The sequence below is a fragment of the Oncorhynchus masou genome, chromosome 10 (genome assembly GCF_036934945.1).
Source record: "Oncorhynchus masou masou isolate Uvic2021 chromosome 10, UVic_Omas_1.1, whole genome shotgun sequence".
Lineage (NCBI taxonomy): Eukaryota > Metazoa > Chordata > Actinopteri > Salmoniformes > Salmonidae > Oncorhynchus > Oncorhynchus masou.
Window position 1 is genome coordinate 6027519 of NC_088221.1, and position 21647 is coordinate 6049165.

Below are 21647 nucleotides of genomic sequence, written 5' to 3' on the forward strand. Positions count from 1 at the left end.
ATAGCACGTTTTGGTGTTCCTCAAGGGTTCTGTTTCAGGACCACTATTGGTTTCAACTCAGTGTCCGCCCTGAGATTGGAAGGTTGGGAGATCTGCAGATCTGGAAGAGTCTGGCTGACTGACAGATCTGGAAGAGTCTGGCTGACTGGCAGATCTGGAAGAGTCTGGCAGACTGGCAGATCTGGAAGAGTCTGGCAGACTGGCAGATCTGGAAGCGTCTGGCTGACTGGCAGATCTGGAAGAGTCTGGCTGACTGGCAGATCTGGAAGAGTCTGGCTGACTGGCATATCTGGAAGAGTCTGGCTGACTGGCAGATCTGGAAGAGTCTGGTTGACTGGCGGATCCTGGCAGACTGACGGCTCTGGCTGCTTCATGCTGACTGACGGCTCTGGCTGCTCCATGCTGACTGGCGGCTCTGGCTGCTCCATGCAGATTGACAGCTCTGGCGGCTTCTTGCAGACTGACAGCTCTCACTGTTCCATGCAGACTAACAGCTTTGGCAGCTCCTTGCCGACTGGCAGCTCCTTGCAGACTGGCAGCTCCTTGCAGACTGGCAGCTCCATGCAGACTGGCAACTCCATGCAGACTGGCAACTCCATGCAGACTGGCAACTCCTTGCAGACTGGCAGCTCCATGCAGACTGGCAGCGCTAGTTGCTCCATGCAGACTGGCAGCTCTGGCTGCTCCATGGAGACTGGCAGCTCCTTGCAGACTGGCAGCTCCTTGCAGACTGGCAGCTCCATGCAGACTGGCAGCTCTAGCTGCTCCATGCAGACTGGCAGCTCTGGCTGCTCCATGCAGACTGGCAGCTCCATGCAGACTGACAGATCAGGCTGCTCCGAACAGGCAGGAGGCTCCGGCAGCGCTGGAGAGGAGAAAGGCTCTGATAGCGCTGAACAGGCGGGAGGCTCCGGCAGCGCTGGAGAGGAGAAGGGCTCTGATAGCGCTGAACAGGCGGGAGACTCCGACAGCGCAGGAGAGGGAGAAAGCGCTGGCTGCGCTGAACAGGCGAGGCGCACTGAAGGCCTGGTGCGTGGTACTGGAACTGGTGGTCCTGGATTGAGGACACGCACAGGAAGCCTGGTGCGGGGAGCTGCCATCGGAGGACTGGTGTGTGAAGGTGGCACAGGATGGACTGGACCGTGAAGGTGTACTGGAGAGCCTGAGAGCAGGACTGGCACAGGACGTGCAAGGCTAGGTAGGTACACAGGAGGCCTAGTGCGTGAGGTTGGCACATTTTTCACCAGCCTACTAACACACACCTCAGGACTAGTATGGAGCGCTGACCCAGGTGCCATTAAATCCCCGACACGCTCCGTCGGACAAATATTTTACCTAAAGCACCAAACTAGCAACTCCCTCATTACTCTCTCCTCCAATTTCCCCATTAACTCCTTCACAGTCTCTGTTTCGCTCACCTCCAACACCGGTTCTGGTCTCCTCCTTGGCTCCTCACGATAAACAGGGAGAGTTGGCTCAGGTCTGTCTCCTGACTCAGCCACTTTCCCTCTGAGCACCCCCCCAAGACATTTTTGGGGCTGATTTGCGGGTTTCGCTCTGCGCCGCCCATGTCTTTCTTTTCGACTCCATTCTCCTATAGCCCTCTTCGCACTGCTCCAGCGAATCCCAGGCGGGCTCTGGCACTCTCTCTGGGTCGGCCGCCCACCTGTCTATTTCTTCCCACGTCGTATACTCCAAGCCTCTGCTGTCCATAACGTCCTCCCTTCGCTGCTCCAGCTGCCTGTTAACACGCTGCTCGGTCCGTGTGTGGTGGGTGATTCTGTAACGTCGTTCTTCGTTTGTCGAAAGAGAGTCGGACCGAAATGCAGCGTGTTGGTTACTCATGTTTTTTAATGGAACAAACGCGGTACATGAAATAACTGATACAAATACAAAAAACAACAAAACGGAACGTGAAACCTAATTACAGCCTATCTGGTGAACTACACAGAGACAGGAACAATCACCCACGAAATACAAAGTGAAACCCAGGCTACCTAAATACGGTTCCCAATTAGAGACAACGAGAATCACCTGACTCTGATTGAGAAACGCCTCAGGCAGCCAAACCTATGCAACACCCCTACTCAGCCGCAATCCCAATAACTAAAAAACCCCACTACGAAATACAACAACATAAACCCATGTCACACCCTGGCCTGACCAACTAATTAACGAAAACACAAAATACTAAGACCAAGGCGTGACAGAGCTAGGCACTGCAGGGCCTGGATTCACCTCTACATCGCCAGAGGAACAGAGGAGGAGTAAAATAAGGGTACGGCTAAAAGCAATAAGAATTGGTTGTCTAGAACGTCTGGAACAGAGAGTAAAAGGAGGTTTCTGGGGGCGATAAAATAGCATCAAGGTATAATGTACAGACAAAGGTATGGTAGGATGTGAATACAGTGGAGGTAAACCTAGGTATTGAGTGATGAAGAGAGAGATATTGTCTCTAGAAACATCATTGAAACCAGGAGATGTCATTGCATGTGTGGGTGGTGGAACTAACAGGTTGGATAAGGTATAGCGAGCAGGATTAGAGGCTCTACAGTGAAATAATCCAATAAACACTAACCAGAACAGCAATGGACAAGGCATATTGACATTAAGGAGAGTCATGCTTAGTCGAGTGATCAAAAGGGTCCAGTGAGTAGGGAGGTTGGTTGGGGGTCACGGCGATTTAGACAGCTAGCCAGGCCATCGGTAGCAAGTTTGCATAGGAGGTCTGTTATTAGCCACCTCTTGCGTTCCGTCAGTAGATTAGTAGGGTTCCGTGTGGTAGAGGGTATTAATACAAATCACACAACAACAAAAAAACAATAGATATAGTTAATAATAATGTTAAAAATAAATAAATAAATTGTCCGATTGTCTTTTCAGATAGCAGCCGATAGCGGGCCGCAGATGGGCGTTCAGGTAATGTCGCGACGGAGGAGCCAGCCGGATAACTCCTTCGGGTAGATCGGCAGTCCAGTTGTGAAGGCCCGGTGGGGCTCCGTGTAGGCAGTAAAACGGGTCCGGATAGGTGATTGTAGCCCAGGAGTGATTGATGGAACTCTTTAGCTGGCTAGCTCCGGAATAATTGATGTTTGCTCCGGAATCGACGAAAGCCGATAGTCACACGGATAGCAGTTAACTGTGAGATCCAGGTATGAATGTCCAGAGTTAGCGGTTGAAATCCAGGGACATGGAGAGAAAAATTGGTCCGGTATGTTCCGTTCCGAGCCGCGCTGCACCGTACAAAACTGGCAATAGATTTTCGAGCTAAAGGATAGCTGATGACCACAAACCGTGGTTAGCTGAATACTAACGATTAGCCAGTAAAGAAGCTAACAAGCTTCTGATTAGATTCTGATTAGCTTCTGGCTAGCTCCTGGTTAGCTTCTGGCTAGTTTCTGGCTAGCTTCTTGGAGGATTACAGATTTGAGGTAAATAATACTTTTTTTATAAATATAAATTGGTGAGGCGGGTTGCAGGAGAGTGTTTTGAAGATGAGTTTATAGAAAATTTAAAAATATATATTAACCTGTTGATGCTCTGGGGGCGCTATTTCATTTTTGGATGAAAAACGTTCCCGTTTTAAACAAGATATTTTGTCACAAAAAGATGCTCGACTATGCATATAATTGATAGCTTTCGAAATAAAACACTCTGACTAGAACTACCAAGATATTTTCTGTGCGTGCCCTAGAACGTGAGCTTCAGGCAAAACCAAGATGAGACGGCATCCAGGAAATGAGCAGGATTTTTGAGGGTCTGTTTTCCATTGTCTCCTTATATGGCTGTGAATGCGAGAGGAATGAGCCTGCCCTTTCTGTCATTTCCCCAAGGTGTCTGCAGCATTGTGTAAATGAAAGGTAAAGGTAAATGATTTTATTTATTTGGTTATCTGGTTTTTGTGAAAATGTTGCGTGCTAAATGCTACTCAAAATGCTATGCTAGCTTTGCATACTCTTACACAAATTAGTCAATTTCTATGGTTCAAAAGCATATTTTGAAAATCTGAGATGACAGTGTTGTTAAGAAAAGGCTAAGCTTGAGAGCAGACGCATTATTTTCATTTTATTTGTGATTTTCAGAAATCGTTAATGTTGCGTTATGCTAATGAGCCTGAGGCTTTAGTCACGATCCCGGATCCGGGATGGGGAGTTTCAAGAAGTTAAAATGTATGTGAAAAAAGTTGTAAATATATATATATATACGGGACATGACAAGACGAGGACAAAAGACGTCTGAACTGCTATGCCATCTTGGAACTGAGACATAAGGAAGTGGATGGTTGCAGCTTTTAAACTAAAAACAGAGATGCTTGTTCTAGGTCCCAAGAAACAAAGAAATCTGCTGTTGGATCTGATAATTAATCTTGATTGTTGTACAGTTGTCTCAAATAAAACTGTGAAGGACCACAATGTTACTCTGGGGCCTGATCTCTATTTTGACGAATATATCACATTTTTTTCAAGAGTATATTTTTCCATCTTTGTAACATTGCAAAAATATGAAACTTTTTGCCAAAAAAGTATGCAGAAAAGCAAATCCATGCTTTTGTCCCTTCAAGAGTAGACGACTGCAATGCTCCACTCTCCGGCTACACAGATAAAGCACCTAATTAACTTTAGCTACTGCTTAATACACCTGCTAGAATCTTGACTACAACCCAAAAATGTGATCATATTACTCCAGTGCAAGCCGCTCTGCACTGGGTTCATTTTAAGGCTAGGGCCGATTTCAAGGTTTCACTGCTAACCTACAAAGCATTACATGCACTTGCTCCTACCTATCTCTCAGATTTGGCCCTTCCATTACATACCTACACATACTCTACGGTCACAAGACGCAGGCCTCCTTATTGTTCCTAGAATTTCTAAGCAAACAGCTGTTGGCAGTGCTTTCTCCTATCGAGCTCAATTTTTATAGAATGGTCCATATAGAACGATCCATGTGAGAGACAAACTCAGTCTCGACCTTTGTCTTTATAGAAGACTCATCTCTTCAGTATAGGGCCTATAGCACTGGAGTGACAAACCGCTCTTGCTGTCTCTGCCTGGTGGGTTCCCATCTCTCCACTGGGATTCTCTGCCTCTGACCCTATTACCTGGGCTGAGGTACTGGCTTGCTAGTGCTCTCTCATGCCATCCCTAGGAGGAGTGAATGATGTCGTGGCAGACTTTTTCGCTATACTCGACTTGAGTGTGTTGAGTCACTGACGTGATCTTCCTGTCTGGCATTGTGCCACCTCGGTCTCGTGTGGAGGGGTAGATCTTTGTGGGCTATAGTCCACCTTGTCTCAGGGTAGTAAGTTGATGACCTGTTGAGATCCCTCTGGTGGTGTGGGGGTTGTGCTTGGAAAAGTGGGCAGGGTTATATCCTGCCTGGTTGGCCCTGTCCTGGGATATTGTCGGACTGGGCTATAGTCTCCAGTATTTATGCTGTAATAGTCTACTGTATGTGCGGGGGGGGGGGCTAGGATCAGTCTGCCCTATCTGGTGTATTTCTACTGTCTTATCTGGTGTCCTCTGTGATATTAAGTATGCTCCCTCTAATTCTCCCATCTCTCTCTCCTCTTTAGGAATACCTGAACCCTAGGACCATGCCTCAGGAATACCTGGCTGTCCCCATCACCAGGCCATCTCGTCGTGCTGCTGCTCCAGTTTATGCTGTTCTGCCTGCGGCTATGGAACCCTGACCTGTTCACCGGACGTGCTACTTTGTCCCAGACCTGCTGTTTTCGACTCTCCTTATCTCCCTCCCTCTCATGCATCTGCTGTCTTGACCGCTGAATGCTCCGCTATGTAAAGCCAAGACATTTACTCCTGAGGTGCTGACCTATTTCACCCTCTACATCCACTGTGATTATTATTTGACCCTGCTGGTCATCTATGAATGTTTGAACATCTTGAAGAACGATCTGGCCTTGACGGCCATCTACTCTTATAGTTTTGATTTCCTCCAGTGTCATTGCTTTGGGTGTGGCGTGTACTGTGCCACGAAGTTGACATATTCCTCTGCCACTTTCACTGCTTGTGTGCTTTCAGCTCTTTGCTGGGAGTGGGTGACGGAGCATTTAGTCTGCTGGGTTGTCGGCTCCACACCAAGCTTTAACCTTGGATTATTCCAGATCGTCTTCAGTAGTTTGTGATCTGTCACCAGAGTGAATTGGTTTCCATATACTGTATGTACAAATGGAAGTGTATGATGGATAGTGGATATGATGGATAGTGGTTCACGTTCTGTTTTCGAGTAGCGTGTCTCCACATCATTGAGCATGCAGCTGGAGAATGGCACCCAGTCTCAAAGGGCTGGCGTCCACGATGAGTTTGGATTCCTATTGTTGATTGAAGTATGACGTGGTGTTGTCACTGCTCAGTCTGTCTTTTAGCTTCTTCAACGCTGTTTCCTGTTCCTCACCCCACTGCCACAGAACATCCTTCTTTGTGAGCTCCTGTAATGGCGGTGCAGTGATGGTGGCATAATCCTGGATGAAACGTGCGCAGCAGTTGGCCATGCCCAGAAGACTCTTGATGTCACTTGCATTTTGGGGATTGCTGGCCTGGTGCATGGCTGTGTTTTTCCGGTCAGCTAAGATACTGCCAGCAGAGAAGATGAAACCAAAGAACTTCAGTCTGGATTTATTCACGTACTCACATTTCTTGCAGTTGAGAGTCGGTCCACTCTCCTTGAGCGTCTGAAACACTGCTCTCAGGCCGTTATCATGGTCAGCTAGTGTTGCTCGATACACAATGATGTCGTCACTCAGGTTTTTCACAACTGCAATGCCTTGGGATGTCTGACAGATAGCATTCTGGAACCCCTCTGCAATTGAGGTAGTGATGAGTGATTAACCGAAATGTTGGTTATTTTTCATTTTTTAAACAACTAATTGACCAACGTTGGTTAAATTATTTGAATTACATTTTGTTCGTTTTTTTCTGAGCTCAATGCGTACATTGTGCTGCAGTTTCTCTAGAGAAAATTAGATCATGCCTGAACACTATGATGTAGTAGGGATTTGTTGTTTCCAACAGGCCAATGTTCTGCATAGTTTAGAGCATAAAAAGTGATAATTAATTACAATGACCATAATCCCTGTTGGGTATGTGTTTCTTTTATGCCTGCTACATAAGGGGAAACAAAGCATGATGAAGAGGGGATACATAGAGAGCAGTTTCTTTGAGGTATCTCTGCCTAAAAATACATGATCTAAGTGATAGATAGTTGTTATTCATCAGTCATAAAAGTATGCCTTATTTACGTCAAACTACTAAAATAGTGATTTTGTCAGACAGCATAGACATCAGCTCTATAGAGAGCAAGACTTGAAATGAAATTATAAAGTCATCAAATAAAACAAATGGAATATACACAACAATTTAAATATTTTATTAAAGTAGTGTAAAATAACTGATGGTTAATAAGTGATAGGAGTAATGGGCAGTCACTACCATCATGGGACTTTTATTAATTGGTTTATTCTGTGTTCTTACAGTGTTCCGCCTTACAATGTTCCCCAATCACTGCCCTGGGATATTTTTCCAGACCAGGGGAAAGAGTGCTGGCCCTACTACACCACTTCCAGCAGCACCTAATCTCCCATCAAATCAGGACCGACTCTGCTCAGTTTCAGCAGCAAGCCAGCAGTGAGATGCAGGGTGGTATGCTGCCAGCCAAAATACTGGGTGACGACTTGTGGGCAGTGGGTTTTTAACAACAATGACAAAACATTTATTTAAAAAATGACATTTTGGGGGGGAAATTATACCACCACCCAAAAGGGCACTTCGGAGATTGGAAGGACAAAGGGGTATGTGCTCTACACAGGTAGAGCTCTATCTTTACACATGTCTGACGTCAAACGTAAATAAGTTCAAACCTGAGAGATATGAGTGTCTGTACATCTATCAACAGAAGGTATTTTCGCATAAAAACTAAGATACATTTTATTGGAATAAAAAATGCTAGTCTCGGCCTCCTGAGTGGCGCAGCAGTCTAAGGCACTGCAGTGTTGCAGTGTCACTACAGCCTGGGGTTCAATCATAAGGCGGTGCACAATTGGCCCAGCGTTGTCCGGGTTCGGGGAGAGTTTGGCCGGGGTGGCGTTACTTGGTTCATTGTGCTCTAGTGACTCCTTGTGGCAGGCCAGGTGCCTGCGGGCTGACCTCTGTTGTCAGTTCAAACGTTGTTCCCTACAACATGTGGGCAGCTGCTAAGAAGCGCAGCTTGGCGGGTCATATTTCGGAGGACAGATGACTTGACCATCGCGTCTCCCGAGCCCATTTGGGAGTTGCAGCAATGAGACAAGATCGTTATCATGAAATTGGGAAGAAAAAGGGGGGATAAAAATCATTTACAAAAAAATACTAGTCTCACAAAATCAAAACTGAGGTGCATGATAAAGCTGAAATGGTTGATAGGCGCATTTGTTATTGTTTTGAGGAAATCCAGCATCCAGTATCGTTGCAAAAGATATATAATTGTACTCTGCTGTTCTATTGTCAGTGCAATGATGTCCGAGGGGGAGAAAAACAGTGTTGGTTGTTTGAAGTAACTTCTTTGTTGTAATATTGCAAATGGATGTGACAATTGCACAGCTATGGATTCCAGTTTTAAGAAACCTAAAACAGTTATGTTACTACATCTTTTTCACATGTTCTGAAAACATAATCCAATTAATGTATAGCACTGTTCGGATTTCGAGTGTATCATTAGAAGTGTTTAGCATTCCAATCAAGCTGTTTCCAAAGTTTCCTGATGCGTATGTTCAACCCTAGCCCAGTCCAAGATGCTAACTACCTTTAGCACCTATTGACAGTAGTATCTTCTTCCTAGGAGACCTACGTTAAGAGTCACGATGCTCGGTCTGATCGTTAACACACATAAGTTGAGGTACAGTTTTGGAAACATAAGGAACTTATCTTTCATATCAGCAAGAAATAACAACAGAAAAAGGTTCAATTACTACACACCTTTATAGGGTTAGTGTTCCCACATGGCCATATCTCCATGCTTACACCTGTGTGTAAGCGTAACAGGAGCTTAACTGGGGAGGAAGTGTAGCGGAAGAGTAGTTTTTCAGCTGGATGGACACAGAGCATATGGATTACATTTTTACATTTTTGTAATTTAACAGCGCTCTTATCCAGAGTGACTTACAGTAATGAGTGCATTCATGTTTGTATCTATGAAAATCTGCTACAGTAAGTGTATATTTTTTATTTGAAAGATATTTTTCATATCAGCGAAAATGTAAGGGCCATGTCTCAAAAAACGCTTCGCAACCACAAAATCCATGGAGGTTCTCCAATGCCTCACAGAGAAGGGCACTTATTGGTAGATGGGTAAAAAAAAGAAGCTGAATATCCCTTTTGAGCATGGTGAAGTTATTAATTATACTTTGGATGGAGTATCAATACACCCAGTCACTACAAAGACACAGGTATCCTTCCAAACTCAGTTGCCGGAGAGAAATAAACCATTCAGGGATTTCACCTTGAGTCCAATGGTGACTTTAAAACAGTTACAGAGCTTAATAGCTGCGATAAAAAAACTCAGGATGGATCAACAACATTGTAGTTACTCCACAATACTAACCTAATTGACAGAGTGAAAAGAGTGAAGCCTGTACAGATTAACAATATTCCAAAACATACATCCTGTTTGCAAAGAGGCACTAAAGTAAAACTTCAAAAAATGTGGAAAAGAAATCAACTTTATGTCCCGAATACAAAGCGTTATGTTTGCTTACCAAGATTACATTGAATGTTCCTGAGTGGCGTAGTTACAGTTTTGACTTAAATCGCCTTGAAAATCTATGGCGAGGCTTGAAAATGGCTGTCTAGCAATGATCAACAACCAACTTGACAGATCTTTAAGAATTTTGAGAAGAGTATTGGGCAAATATTGTACAATTCAGGTGTGCAAAGCTCTTAGACACTGACCCAGGAAGACTCACAGCTGTAATCGCTGCCTCAGGTGGTTCAAACATGTATTGACCACAAGGGGTTGAATACTTATCTTACCAAGATATATTCGTTTTATTTTTCAATTTTGTTTTATTATATGAAATGTTAAACATTTTCTTCCACTTTGACATTACATAGTATTTTGTGTAGATCATTGACAAACAAATGACAATTCATTCAATTTTAATCCCACATTGAATCAAAATGTGGAAAAAGTCAAGGGGTGTGAATACTTTCTGAAGGCACTGTAGTTTATTGACTTCCACTGAAACAGAAAAATTGAGAGTGGGATGTCTCGCTTTCCCTTCCATCTCTGATGATACCATAGGGATAAGAGAAGTCACCCATTCCAAAGCAAAACTGGCAGTTACAACAGCATGCTTTTATAGAATGGGTCTGATATGCTGTACATGACCCTCTCTATGTGAGAGGGGTGGGATGAGAGGCCCATAAAAAATTAATGGGAGATGGAAGGAGATGTCACATTGGATATCCAGCCAGCTGGCTCTGCAGAGACAGGAGAGGGTAGTGAGCTGTGAGCTATGTATGCAAGGAAACCGTGAACCGGGCCTGGGTAAATTATGGATTGACAGTACATTAAGGGGTAGCTCACCCACGATGTGAAGTTCTTAAAGGGATAATTCACTCAAAATGAAATTGGTTTCTTTACCTTTTTTTAGTCTACTGACAATGACAGAGTACAATCCATGTTTAGGTTGTTTTTACCTATCCACTTTCACCAACTGCTAACCTTAGCATCTAGCACCTTTTTTAACTTGCCAATTCAAGGCTTTTTAACCACAACTATGGTAAGTTTTGGATGGTCTGTCCTATACGTTTAAACTCATATTGCATTCCTAGAGTGCCACTTTTGCCTTTGTCCCATTTTATACTTGGTTTTGGCAGTTGTCCATTGGAAATCAGTGGAGCATCCGTTCTAAGTCAGAGTGGGAGAGAGAGGAGTTGGAGTGATCAAGCAATAGCTGTGTATGCCAGGAGGAGCCACTCAAGATAACCTCATCCTCATCAAATATTTAAAGAATAAAGGAGTACTTAAATGTCAGATGGATCACTGTGGGATTTACTGTAAGGAGTAGGAAATTGTTGCTCATTTATCTGACTAAATGAAAGGAAAAGTTAATAGTCAAATGTGTATTTACTGTTTAAGGGATGCCCCTCTTCAGATTTCTTAAAAATATAAAATACATTTATATAAGAGTAGCAAAAATAATGTTCTCAACCATCCAGTAGATACACTAACTCCTCTCAGATTATGGAAAATAAACTGCGTCTCAGACCAGGCCAGAACATGCTTTACAATGATGCTATCCCACTTTTGATACCAATGGGGTCTTGACGAGGTCGCTGTTTTGAAATCGGGTTGATTTAGTATTAAAAATAAAAATAATTAATTTTATTAATTTGCTTTTCAAATAATCAAATCCATTTAACATTGAATGAAGTTTGTATGGCATAAATTTCAGATGAGACTTTTAGACACTCCAATTTCATCGACACTGCCAGCATGGATTACACAATATGTCAATAAAATATATGATTACAGAAACTGAATCTATAGTTTAATGCCTCTCCTTATGAACAGCTTTGGTCAAGCTGAAAGAAAACCCTGCTTGTTAGCCGAGGTATTGTTGAAATCGGTCGCGGGTGAGTCAATCGGTTAGTATAAACAGAGGCAGATCTTCTGACAGACATGGCTTTCGCTTCCGCCCCAAATGTAATTAAGCCCAATATCTAGTCATCTCGCTCTTGTATTATTACCGTCCGTGTGAATCATTTGGATGTGCTTAGTTATTACTTACCAGCTCCTAAATATAGCTCTCCCATGGCAGCTGGGCTGTTGAGATGGTCAACAGGCACTTCAGAGCAGCCAGCTGTACGTTGTTCTAACACACCACTCTGTCAGGGAGACTTACGTGGATACTACATCACTCAGCAAAATATGTTCTTTTCCCTGAAAGATTTACTCAATCAAAGACCTTGAACAATAGCGAACAGTGTGTAATGCTGGTTATTTTTCTTTCAACCAAAGACAGCCACGATGACATTGAGCCCCCCAGTCAATTAATATTAGCCCCATACCAGTCACACTACAGAAGCATGATGGGTTGAGACGCTTAAGAGAAAGCTGTGGATGAGATACAATTTAGTAGGGTGCTATGCTTTATTTCGATGTTGGTTTGTATATATGAGCTGCACACTCAGGCACCTTTTTGTTTTGAGCATACAGGACACTTAGCCGCTAGTAAATTGGCTTTCATAGTCGTTATCAAAAAATGATGTCATCGTGGTAACTCAATGTTACAAATGAAGCCTTTTCCTATATTTTAGCAGAATCACCTGACAACCAGGCGCACCACTTTCAGCATCAGGAGCCCTCCTCTTTTCCAATTCCATCCTTCTCCATTGCCTCCGAATGGTCTTTTTGTTGCAATTTTTAACAAATCCAGTCTTGTCTGGGATGGCTCAAGAGCCCAGCAAGAGTCCCAGCTTGTATGAATGTCAATCAAAGGTCACTGGAGCAACACATACCACACCATATCACTACAATGAAGTTAATGAACAAAATCATACAGATACACAGGACAGATACTCATCCATCTTTCACAACAATGTGTCGTTCTATAGAAAAATGTATCTAATTGAACAGAATGCACACATCACAATGACCAACAACAATGTGGAGGACCTGGACCACCAATCTGTATTGAATGATTGTTCACTTTACAATCATCTGGACCTTTGTGCCAATAGCTTTGGCATGGACAATCATCCTATATATATATATATGCACTGAGGGCACATAATGCAGTATGCTTGAGCCCTACTCCAACGGCCTTATATAAGGGACCACCTACAAGGAACCTTGAGCATCCTTCTCTGTCACCAAGGACATTGATTTGTGTTAAGAAGGTGCTTGCAAGGCCACACACAGCTAAATCCCATTGAGTGGGCCATAAAACAGTGCTGTTGGAGTAAAAGGTGCTGAGGTGGGATTGCAATCTCATCAAAAGGTGGTTGTCTGTGACAACCATGAATCTGGATAGGGAACTAGTTTCCTGGGGCACGGGTTAAAAATCTACTTTGGAGAAAACAGAGAAGAGAAATTCCAAACAAATTAAAATTCCAGTCATTACATTGAATAAATCCAATCTCAATTCATGGGACTATTAGTTCTATTCCTTGTTTACCTTTAAGATTTTGCGAGGGAGACCAAACATTTGTTAATTTGGCTGGTAAGCAGACAAATTATGATAACCACGTAATTGGATAAGAATATAAACTTCTGTATTTCTATCCACATGATAGTAGCAGAATATATTTAATGTCAAAGTGTCGGTAGAAATGAGTTTACATATTTTAAACCTACTGGATCAGCACATACATTTTCCACAACAAAACCAGTCATAATGTAACACTACATTGAAATATTGGCCGCAAAAAACGTTGTATCCACAGTGTCATGAATTAAAAAACAACATTTATTTAGTGCCTCTGAGAAATGGTACAGCACATACTGGTTACAAAAATAATGAATATCCACAGGTTCATACTGGTTCAGTCAAGACACAACAGTAGCACTATAGCCAAGATAGTCTCAGAAATTAATCAACACAAGGTTGCTTATTAAGACACTACAATGTGTCTTAATAAAACACATCTGGATTTCCTCAACCAATACAGTCAGCAGTCACTCCAATAGAGATTAGCACCAAATTGAACTCAAAACATTTTCAAACCCCAATGGCAGGTTATTATCAACAGGATTATATATTTTTTGATTAATCGCAAAATTGACCCTTACATCAAATTTGTCTCAGCATCTGCTTTACGGTTACGAAAGACATTATAACTTGCGTCTTGGATATGAGTATGGTGAATTTAGTGTAGGCTATGCCCAATGAAGACATATAAAACATAATGTTCACCAAATGTAAAATGGCAAGTAGACATGTACAGTAAACTTCTACAGATGTAGGAATTAGTCATAGAATCATCATATCTTACCTTTAAAAATAAGTAAATAAAACTATCTTGACATCAAAGCATAATCTCTTTTGACATGCATTTCTAAAACCACACACTCCTTTTCGCAACGTACAGTTTTCCATATTAGGTTAGAAACACCCTCACCTGTGTAAATGTATGAAATAGTCTGTGAAAAAGTGCTGACTACAAAATGGATTAAGGCATTTTTCATGTGTTACTATTCCAAATCAAATTGTGTGTTCTAACATAACTTCATTTAAAAATAAATATCTATTATCTTCTTTAATTCTTAAAATATCATTTAAAAGGTTGCTGTAACCTACAAGCCTTAAATGGAATGAAAATAAAATGAAAATGTGGAAAATGGTACATTAAATATGAATGAATATATCAAATTTAAAGACCGCTTCAAAAGTAACATCAAATCAGGAATAAAATAAAACTCAAAACAGACATATCATATACAAACAGATTTTTTTACGCACACAATTTAAAAAATGCTGCCGCAGTTAGCTTCTCTTCTCTTGTTCAACCCCTTGGAAAATATGTGCCAATGCCCCGAGAAAAAGGCAAACACCTCTCTGTTCGACCCGTCTCTTTGGCATTATGGAAGGGATAGAAAAGATAATGGGAAACTTCTCTGCCAGGCAAGCGCTGCAGACCCAGTTCGAAAGACGTCATATTTCTAGGGGCGGAGGGAGGAGGAATGGGCCTGTTTGTACACTTGTAATGCGTTTACTTGGACCAAAGTGACAGGGATGTTTTTGTAAATTATTTTTTGGAGTGTGAGAGAGAGCTGTTCTCGATACACAGCACTATGTAGGAGCTAGAGCAACTGCTGGGCAACTGTTGTAGGAGCTGGCCGGTCTGCAGTGAGGACGCTAGACCTGTCACCTCGCGGTCTCCGGCCCTCCATGTCTCGCAGTAGTTGTCAGTCTGGCGGTGACCCTCGTTGCTAGAGCCGTGCCAGACCATTTTTTCAGGCCTGAAGGGAAACAAATCGAAGGAAATGATGTTAATCACCTTAAGTACATCACCTTATTAGACACATTTTTATAAAAAAAATAAAAAATAAAATAAAAAAAATCAATCCAGTTAACAGTGATTATACAGTGCCTTCATGTCACTGTTATAAGCAGTATGGCATAAACCCTGGCATACCATACATACATAGACTACCACTTAAGCTACCACTCTTTATAAAACATTATTTTTGCTTATGGCGACACTCATTATGACTAATGAGAAAGTAACTATTTGCCATAATAAGAATGGCAAATTCTCTCTAACAGCCAAAAAGAGAATGTCCCATCGATTAAGGTACGTTGATAAATTAAGCAGCTTTACATGTGCATAATTTAAGGTTAGACCATACAGTGTTTAAAGGTATTCAACTCTATTAGAGTAAAACATTTCACAGAGAGTGTTGATATTGTAAAACAAAAGGTAACACTCTACAGTGTTAAAAGGTGGTGAACTATTAGAATAAAATGACTAGATTTTTAACACGTTACACCATTGCGAATGAATGCAACAATAACTGGTGTTGGCAAACACTTTAGAAAGTGTAACATTTACTCTGTGTAGCATAATAATATAGATTTTTTTTTTGCTAGCTAGCTTCAGGGACTTTAATGGACTTTGTAGATTTAACACTATTAGAGTCAATTCAACACTGGAGATGTTACTGTGTAGGTGTGTCTGAGAGGCAACCACTCACCATGCACTGTCCCTCAGGATATCTCTGCCATCAAAGGAGTAGATTGGTGCATTTTCCTTCATCCTGCCCCCAGACTTACTGAACATAGACTCCCAGCTATTAAACAGCACTTGGTCCTAAAGGGAGAAAGCATATATGTTTGTCAGCAAGAGAAACAAGGTTAAAATGAAAACCCATGGCAGCATTTCATTACTTATTTGATGCTGAACAGTGTTGGATTGAAACAATCTCTAGAATTTCCTGAAATGCTAATGAATAGGTTACTTCACTAAATGCAATGTCAATTTGGTATCAGAAGTGGGATCCCACAGTCTAGACTTGTGTTTTCAGTAGTATGTTTACACACCTTCAGGTTTATGATGGGGAGGCTGTCTCTGTCGGACTTGCGAACAATGCTGTAGAGGTCCTGGAGCTTGGAGGACAAGAAAGCCCTGAAGGTGCCCTTCAGGCCCACAGCACGAGCCTGCTGGAAACACAGGAAGTCTGACCCACGAATGCCCCGCATGTTGCCCACTTGGGGCATGTTCAGGGCGATCAGGTGGAGCTGATCAGGAAAGAGAGATGAGTTATAAAAACAGATCAGGTCTACACACACTATTTAGATGAAAACACTTGAACAATACATAATTTATGTGCCTTCCCAGAAAGTATGATAAAGGTACTCACTCCTGGCCCTGATGTATGCAAGTGACCGCCAGGCTGGGGAACAGGAAGGGGAACGGGTCTTCTCTGGGGGTTGACTGGGAATCGGCTTTCGGGCTGGTTGGGATACCTGTTCTCAGGCTGCACATGGCTGTAGCGGCCATCTGTCTGAGGGGGGTACCTAGCGTCAGTCTGAGGGGGATATCTGGGGTCGTACTGAGGGGGATATCTGGGGTCGGGGTTGCGGATGTCGGGTCTGGCAGGCCTGGGGATCTCCACCGGCTTGTGAGGAGGAGGCTTGATGGGGTGGGTGGCGGTACCGCCTTGGGAGAAGTGTTCAGCTCCATTGTTGGCCGAGTGATCCTGGGACTGGGGGTAGTTGACGACAGGGGGGGGCTGGACAGCCGCTACTTCGTTGTCCTGAAGATTAAGAGCATTATTTATTTGACATGAAAAGTCGTACTTGATTTTATGACTATGACCTTGTTTCCTCAAATATATCAATAGCTATTCATTAAATAAGTTGATACATTTTCTCTTTTATTTACACATTTTTACATTGATAGAACAACTTACCAGATCTCTGTGGAAGGGACTGTAGTCACCGAGCTGAAAAACAATAAGCATATGAAAAAAGTACATACATTCTTTGCTGAGTTGTGTTTTAGTCTGTTTCTTTTAGTCTGCACTTCAACTTTCTGAATGTGCATCTCCAGCTCCTTCCTACCTTACGAACCCATTTCTCATATGAAATAAAAATGTATGACTGTACCAGGACTTGTTTGAATCCATTGCGGACTCGGATGTAGAGATCTGTTTTGTCGACAATGTAGATGAGGGTGCCCTCCGACTGGCGTCTTGCAGTAGCAATCATGGTGTCGTATGACCTCAAAACTGTCACCTGTGGAGACCAGTACATATTATAGTACATATACAAGACGACATATATCAAATCAGTCAAACAACCAATGAATCATATTAGTTATGATGAATACATTCACTTTTGACCAATGCAAAATACAGTACACCTTTACAATCTTTGAATCTGCTTTTTTTCTGAGATTCCTCCACTTAACTGAATACATCAATCTCTGGTTAATGGTACATATACAGAGCCTTCAGAAAGTATTCCTACCCTTGGATTTATTCCACATGTTGTTGTGTTACAGCCTGAAGTGAAATGGGTTATATCTTTTTTTCTCCTCAGCCATTTACACACAATAGCCCGTAATGACAAACATTTGTTTTGCTAATTTTTTGAAAATGAAATACAGAAATATCCCATTTACTTAAGTATTCACACCCCTGAGTCAATAGTTTGTAGAAGCACCTTTGGCAGCGATTACACCTGTGAATTTGTCCGGGTAAGTCTCTAAGAGCTTTCCACACCTGGATTGTGCAACATAGGGCCTATTATTATTTAAAAAATTTTTCAAGCTCTGTCAAATTGGTTGTGAATCATTGCTAGACAAACATTTTTTAAGTCAAAACTGTAACTCGTCTAAACTGTTCATTGGTAAGCAAGTCCAGTGTAGGTTTGGCCTTGTCTTTTAGGATATTGTCCTGCTGAAAGGTGAATTCATCTCCCACTGTCTGGTGTAAAGCAGACTGAACCAGGTTTTCTTCTAGGATTTTGCCTGTGCTTAGCTCCATTCCGTTTATTTTTTATCATGAAAAACTCGCCAGTCCTTAACGATTACAAGCATACCCATATGATGCAGTCACCACTATGCTCAGTAATGGGTTGTATTGGATTTGCCCCAAACATAACACTTTGTGACATAACACTATAATAAAGTTAATTGCTTTGCCACATTTTTTTGCAAACAGGACGTATGTTTTGGAATATTTGTATTCTGTACAGGCTTTCTTCTTTTCACTCTGTTAATTAGGTTAGTATTGTTGAGTAGCTACAATGTTGTTGATCCATCCTAAGTTTTTGTCACGACTTCCACCAAAGTCGGTTCCTCTCCTTGTTCGGGCGGCGTTCGGCGGTCGGCGTCACTGGTCTTCTAGCCATCGTCGATCCACTTTTCATTTTCCATTTGTTTTGTCTTGTTTTCCTACACACCTGGTTTTCATTTCTCTCACTAATTGTTGTGTATTTAACCCTCTGTTCCCCCCCATATCTTTGTGTGGAATTGTTTGTTGTAAGTGCTTGTGCATATGTTTACTGGTGCGTGTCGGGTTTTGTACCCATGTTTGTTATTTCTTTATGCCATTGGATTTGAAATTAAACTGCTCCGGCTATTACCTAGTTCTGCTCTCCTGCGCCTGATCTCCCTGCAACTAGTTACGCACCCCTTACAGAATTCCACACTTAACATATGGAGTCAGAAGGAGCAGGTGCCCCTGGTATAGGGGTCGAGGAGGAGCGCGTCCAGGAGCAAGTGGCGAGGATCCACCATCTCGGCGCCGCAATGGACCGCGTCGTCCAAACCATGGACCGCTGGGAGAGACAGGGAGTTCCTCCAGCACCTCCACCAGCACAACCAGGGCCTCCACTACTCGCCTCCCATTCACCCGGTCCCAGTGGGATTCGCCCTTCCCCGGAGTACGACGGGACGGCTGCACGTTGCCAGGGTTTCCTATTGCAGTTAGATCTCTACCTGGCAACCATACACCCGACTCCTTCGGGCTGTAAGAGGGTGTCCGCCCTCGTCTCGTGCCTCTCAGGAAAAGCCCTGGAGAAGGAGACACGGCGCTGGACCATTTCGAGGATTTCACCCGCCATTTCCGGGCAGTCTTCGGGATGCACGGGATGGAGCAACAGGGCCCTGATCGACCACTATTGCTGCAGTTTGTGCGAGGACGTCCGTCGGGAGATGGCCGGCAGGGACACCACCCTCACCTTCGACTAGCTGGTGGACCTGTCCATTCGGTTGGATAACCTGCTGGCTACCCGCGGATGTCCAGAGTGGGGTCTGTCGGTTCCATCCCCCAGCACCACCGCTCCGATGCCCATGGAACTGGGAGGTTCTGTGCGCAGGGAGACCGGAGGAGGTTTCGTCTCGTGCACCAACTGTGGCCGCAGAGGTCACACTGCCTGTCGGTGCCGGTTTGGTTCCTCTGGGGATCGAGGCAGCAGGCAGGGCACTCTGGTGTCACCCCAGGTGAGCCTGCACCATTTTCACCCAGAGCCCTCTGTTGCACACATGTTTTTGTATGTCACTTTTCCTGAATTTTCCCCGCAGTCCCAGCATAAGGCGCTCGTCGATTCAGGCACAGCTGGGAATTTTATAGACAGAACGTTCGCCCATAGTTTAGGGATCCCCATTGTTCCCATGATATCCATTGGTGCTACTACTGTGGAAAGTCCAGACCAGGTTTCCACCGTGCACATTCCTGCTGAATATGCCGATCTGGCTCTCGCCTCCTCCAAAAAGATGGCGACTCAATTACCACCCCACGGGGGGGGTTGTGCGATAAATCTCCTGGTAGACGCCGCACTTCACAGGAGTCGTGTGTATCCCATCACAGGCGGCGACTATGATAACATATGTCTCCGAATCCCTGCGTCAGGGATACATTCGGTCCTCCACTTCACCCGCTTCCTCGAGTTTCCTTTTTGTGAAGAAGAAGGGAGGTCTGCGCCTGTGTATTGACTATCGAGGTCTAAACCAGATCACTGTGAGGTACAGTTACCCGCTACCTCTCATAGCCACAGCGATTGAGTCAATGCACGGGGCGCGCTGGCTTCTTCAGCAAACTAGATCTGAGGAGCGCTTAGAACCTGGTGCGTATCCGGGAGGGAGACGAGTGGAAACCAGCTTTCAGTACTACCTCAGGGCATTGTGAGTACCTCGTCATGCAGTACAGGTTGATGAATGCTCCATCAGTCTTTCAAGTCTTTGTAGACGAGATTTTCAGGGACCTGCACGGGTGTAGTGGTGTATATTGATGACATTCTGATATACTCCGCTACACGCACTGAGCATGTGTCCCTGGTGTGCAGGGTGCTTGGTCATCTGTTGGAGCATGACCTGTATGTCAAGGCTGAGAAATGCCTGTTCTTCAAACAGTCCGTCTCCTTCCTAGGGTACCATATTTCCACCTCAGGGGTGGAGATGGAGAGTGACCGCATTTCAGCCGTGCGTAATTGGCCGACTCCCACCACGGTAAAGGAGGTGCAGCGGTTTCTAGTTTTTGTCAATTACTATTGCAGGTTTATCTGGGGTTTTGCTGTGTAACCACCAAGACTCTTCCTTGAGTTGGCCGCCTGGCCAAACTGAGCAATTGGGTGAGAAGGGCCTAGGTCAGGGAGGTGACCAAGAACCCGATGGTCACTCTGACAGAGCTTCAGAGTTCCTCTGGGAAGATGGGAGAACCTTCCAAAAGGACAACCATCTCTGCAGCACTCCACTAATCAGGCCTTTATGGTAGAGTGGCCAGACAGAAGCCCCTCAGTAAAATGCAAATGACAGCCCTCTTGGAGTTTGCCAAAAGGCACCTAAAGGACTCTCAGACCTTAAGAAATAAGATTCTCTCATCTGATGAAAACAAGATTGAACTCTTTGGCCTGAATTCCAAGCGTCACATCTGGAGGAAATCTGGCACTATCCCTACGGTGAAGCATGAGGGTGGCAGAATCATGCTGTGGGAATGTTTTTCAGTGGCAGACTAGTCAGGATCGAGGCAAAGATGAACGGAGCAAAGTACAGAGAGATCCTTGATGAAAACCTGCTCCAGAGCTCTCAGGACCTCAGACTGGGGCAAAGGTTCACCTTCCAACAGGACAATGACCTTAAGCACACAGTCAAGACAACGCAGGAGTGGCTTGGGGACAAGTCTCTGAATGTCCTTGAGTGGCCCAGCCAGAGCCTGGAATTAAACCTGATCAATCATCTCTGGAGAGACCTGAAAATAGTTGTGCAGCAACGCTCCCCATCCAGCCTGCCAGAGTTTGAGAGGATCTGCAGAGAAGAATGGGCGAAACTCCCCAAATACAGGTGTGCCAACAAAGTACGGAGTGAAGGGTCTCAATACTTATGTAAATATAATATATATTTTTTAGATAAATGAGCAAAAATGATAAAAACCTGCTTTGCTTTGTCATTATGGGTATTGTGTGTATATTGAAAGGGGGAAAAAAATTAATCAATTATAGAATAAGGCTGTAACCTAACAACATTTTGAAAAGTGAAGGGGTCTGAATACTTTCTGAAGGAACTGTAGATTGCCAAATAGTTGGGAAGAGATTCCCATACCGATTCAATGGCACATGGTTAATGAGCTGATACACAAAACAACGCCGAATTCAAATGTGTAATTATACAAAATTCTTGCAACCAATAGAACCTACTGTCAAGTTATCA

General features: G+C 43.6%; 1 protein-coding gene across 3 annotated transcripts in view; it reads right to left on the minus strand.

The window, feature by feature from the left end:
- Positions 1-13444: 13444 nt before the first annotated feature.
- The window catches only part of LOC135547079 (collagen alpha-1(XVIII) chain-like), a 182611-nt gene continuing 174408 nt past the window's right edge, over positions 13445-21647 (minus strand). For all 3 annotated transcript variants that reach the window (XM_064975733.1, XM_064975732.1, XM_064975730.1), the window contains 6 exons: positions 17105-17233; positions 16909-16941; positions 16357-16752; positions 16037-16234; positions 15691-15806; positions 13445-14955 (listed from right to left, as the gene is read on the minus strand). In XM_064975733.1, the coding sequence (XP_064831805.1) occupies positions 14742-14955; positions 15691-15806; positions 16037-16234; positions 16357-16752; positions 16909-16941; positions 17105-17233 (1086 nt within the window). In that variant the 3' untranslated portion in view covers positions 13445-14741. The remainder of the gene's footprint in view (positions 14956-15690; positions 15807-16036; positions 16235-16356; positions 16753-16908; positions 16942-17104; positions 17234-21647) is intronic.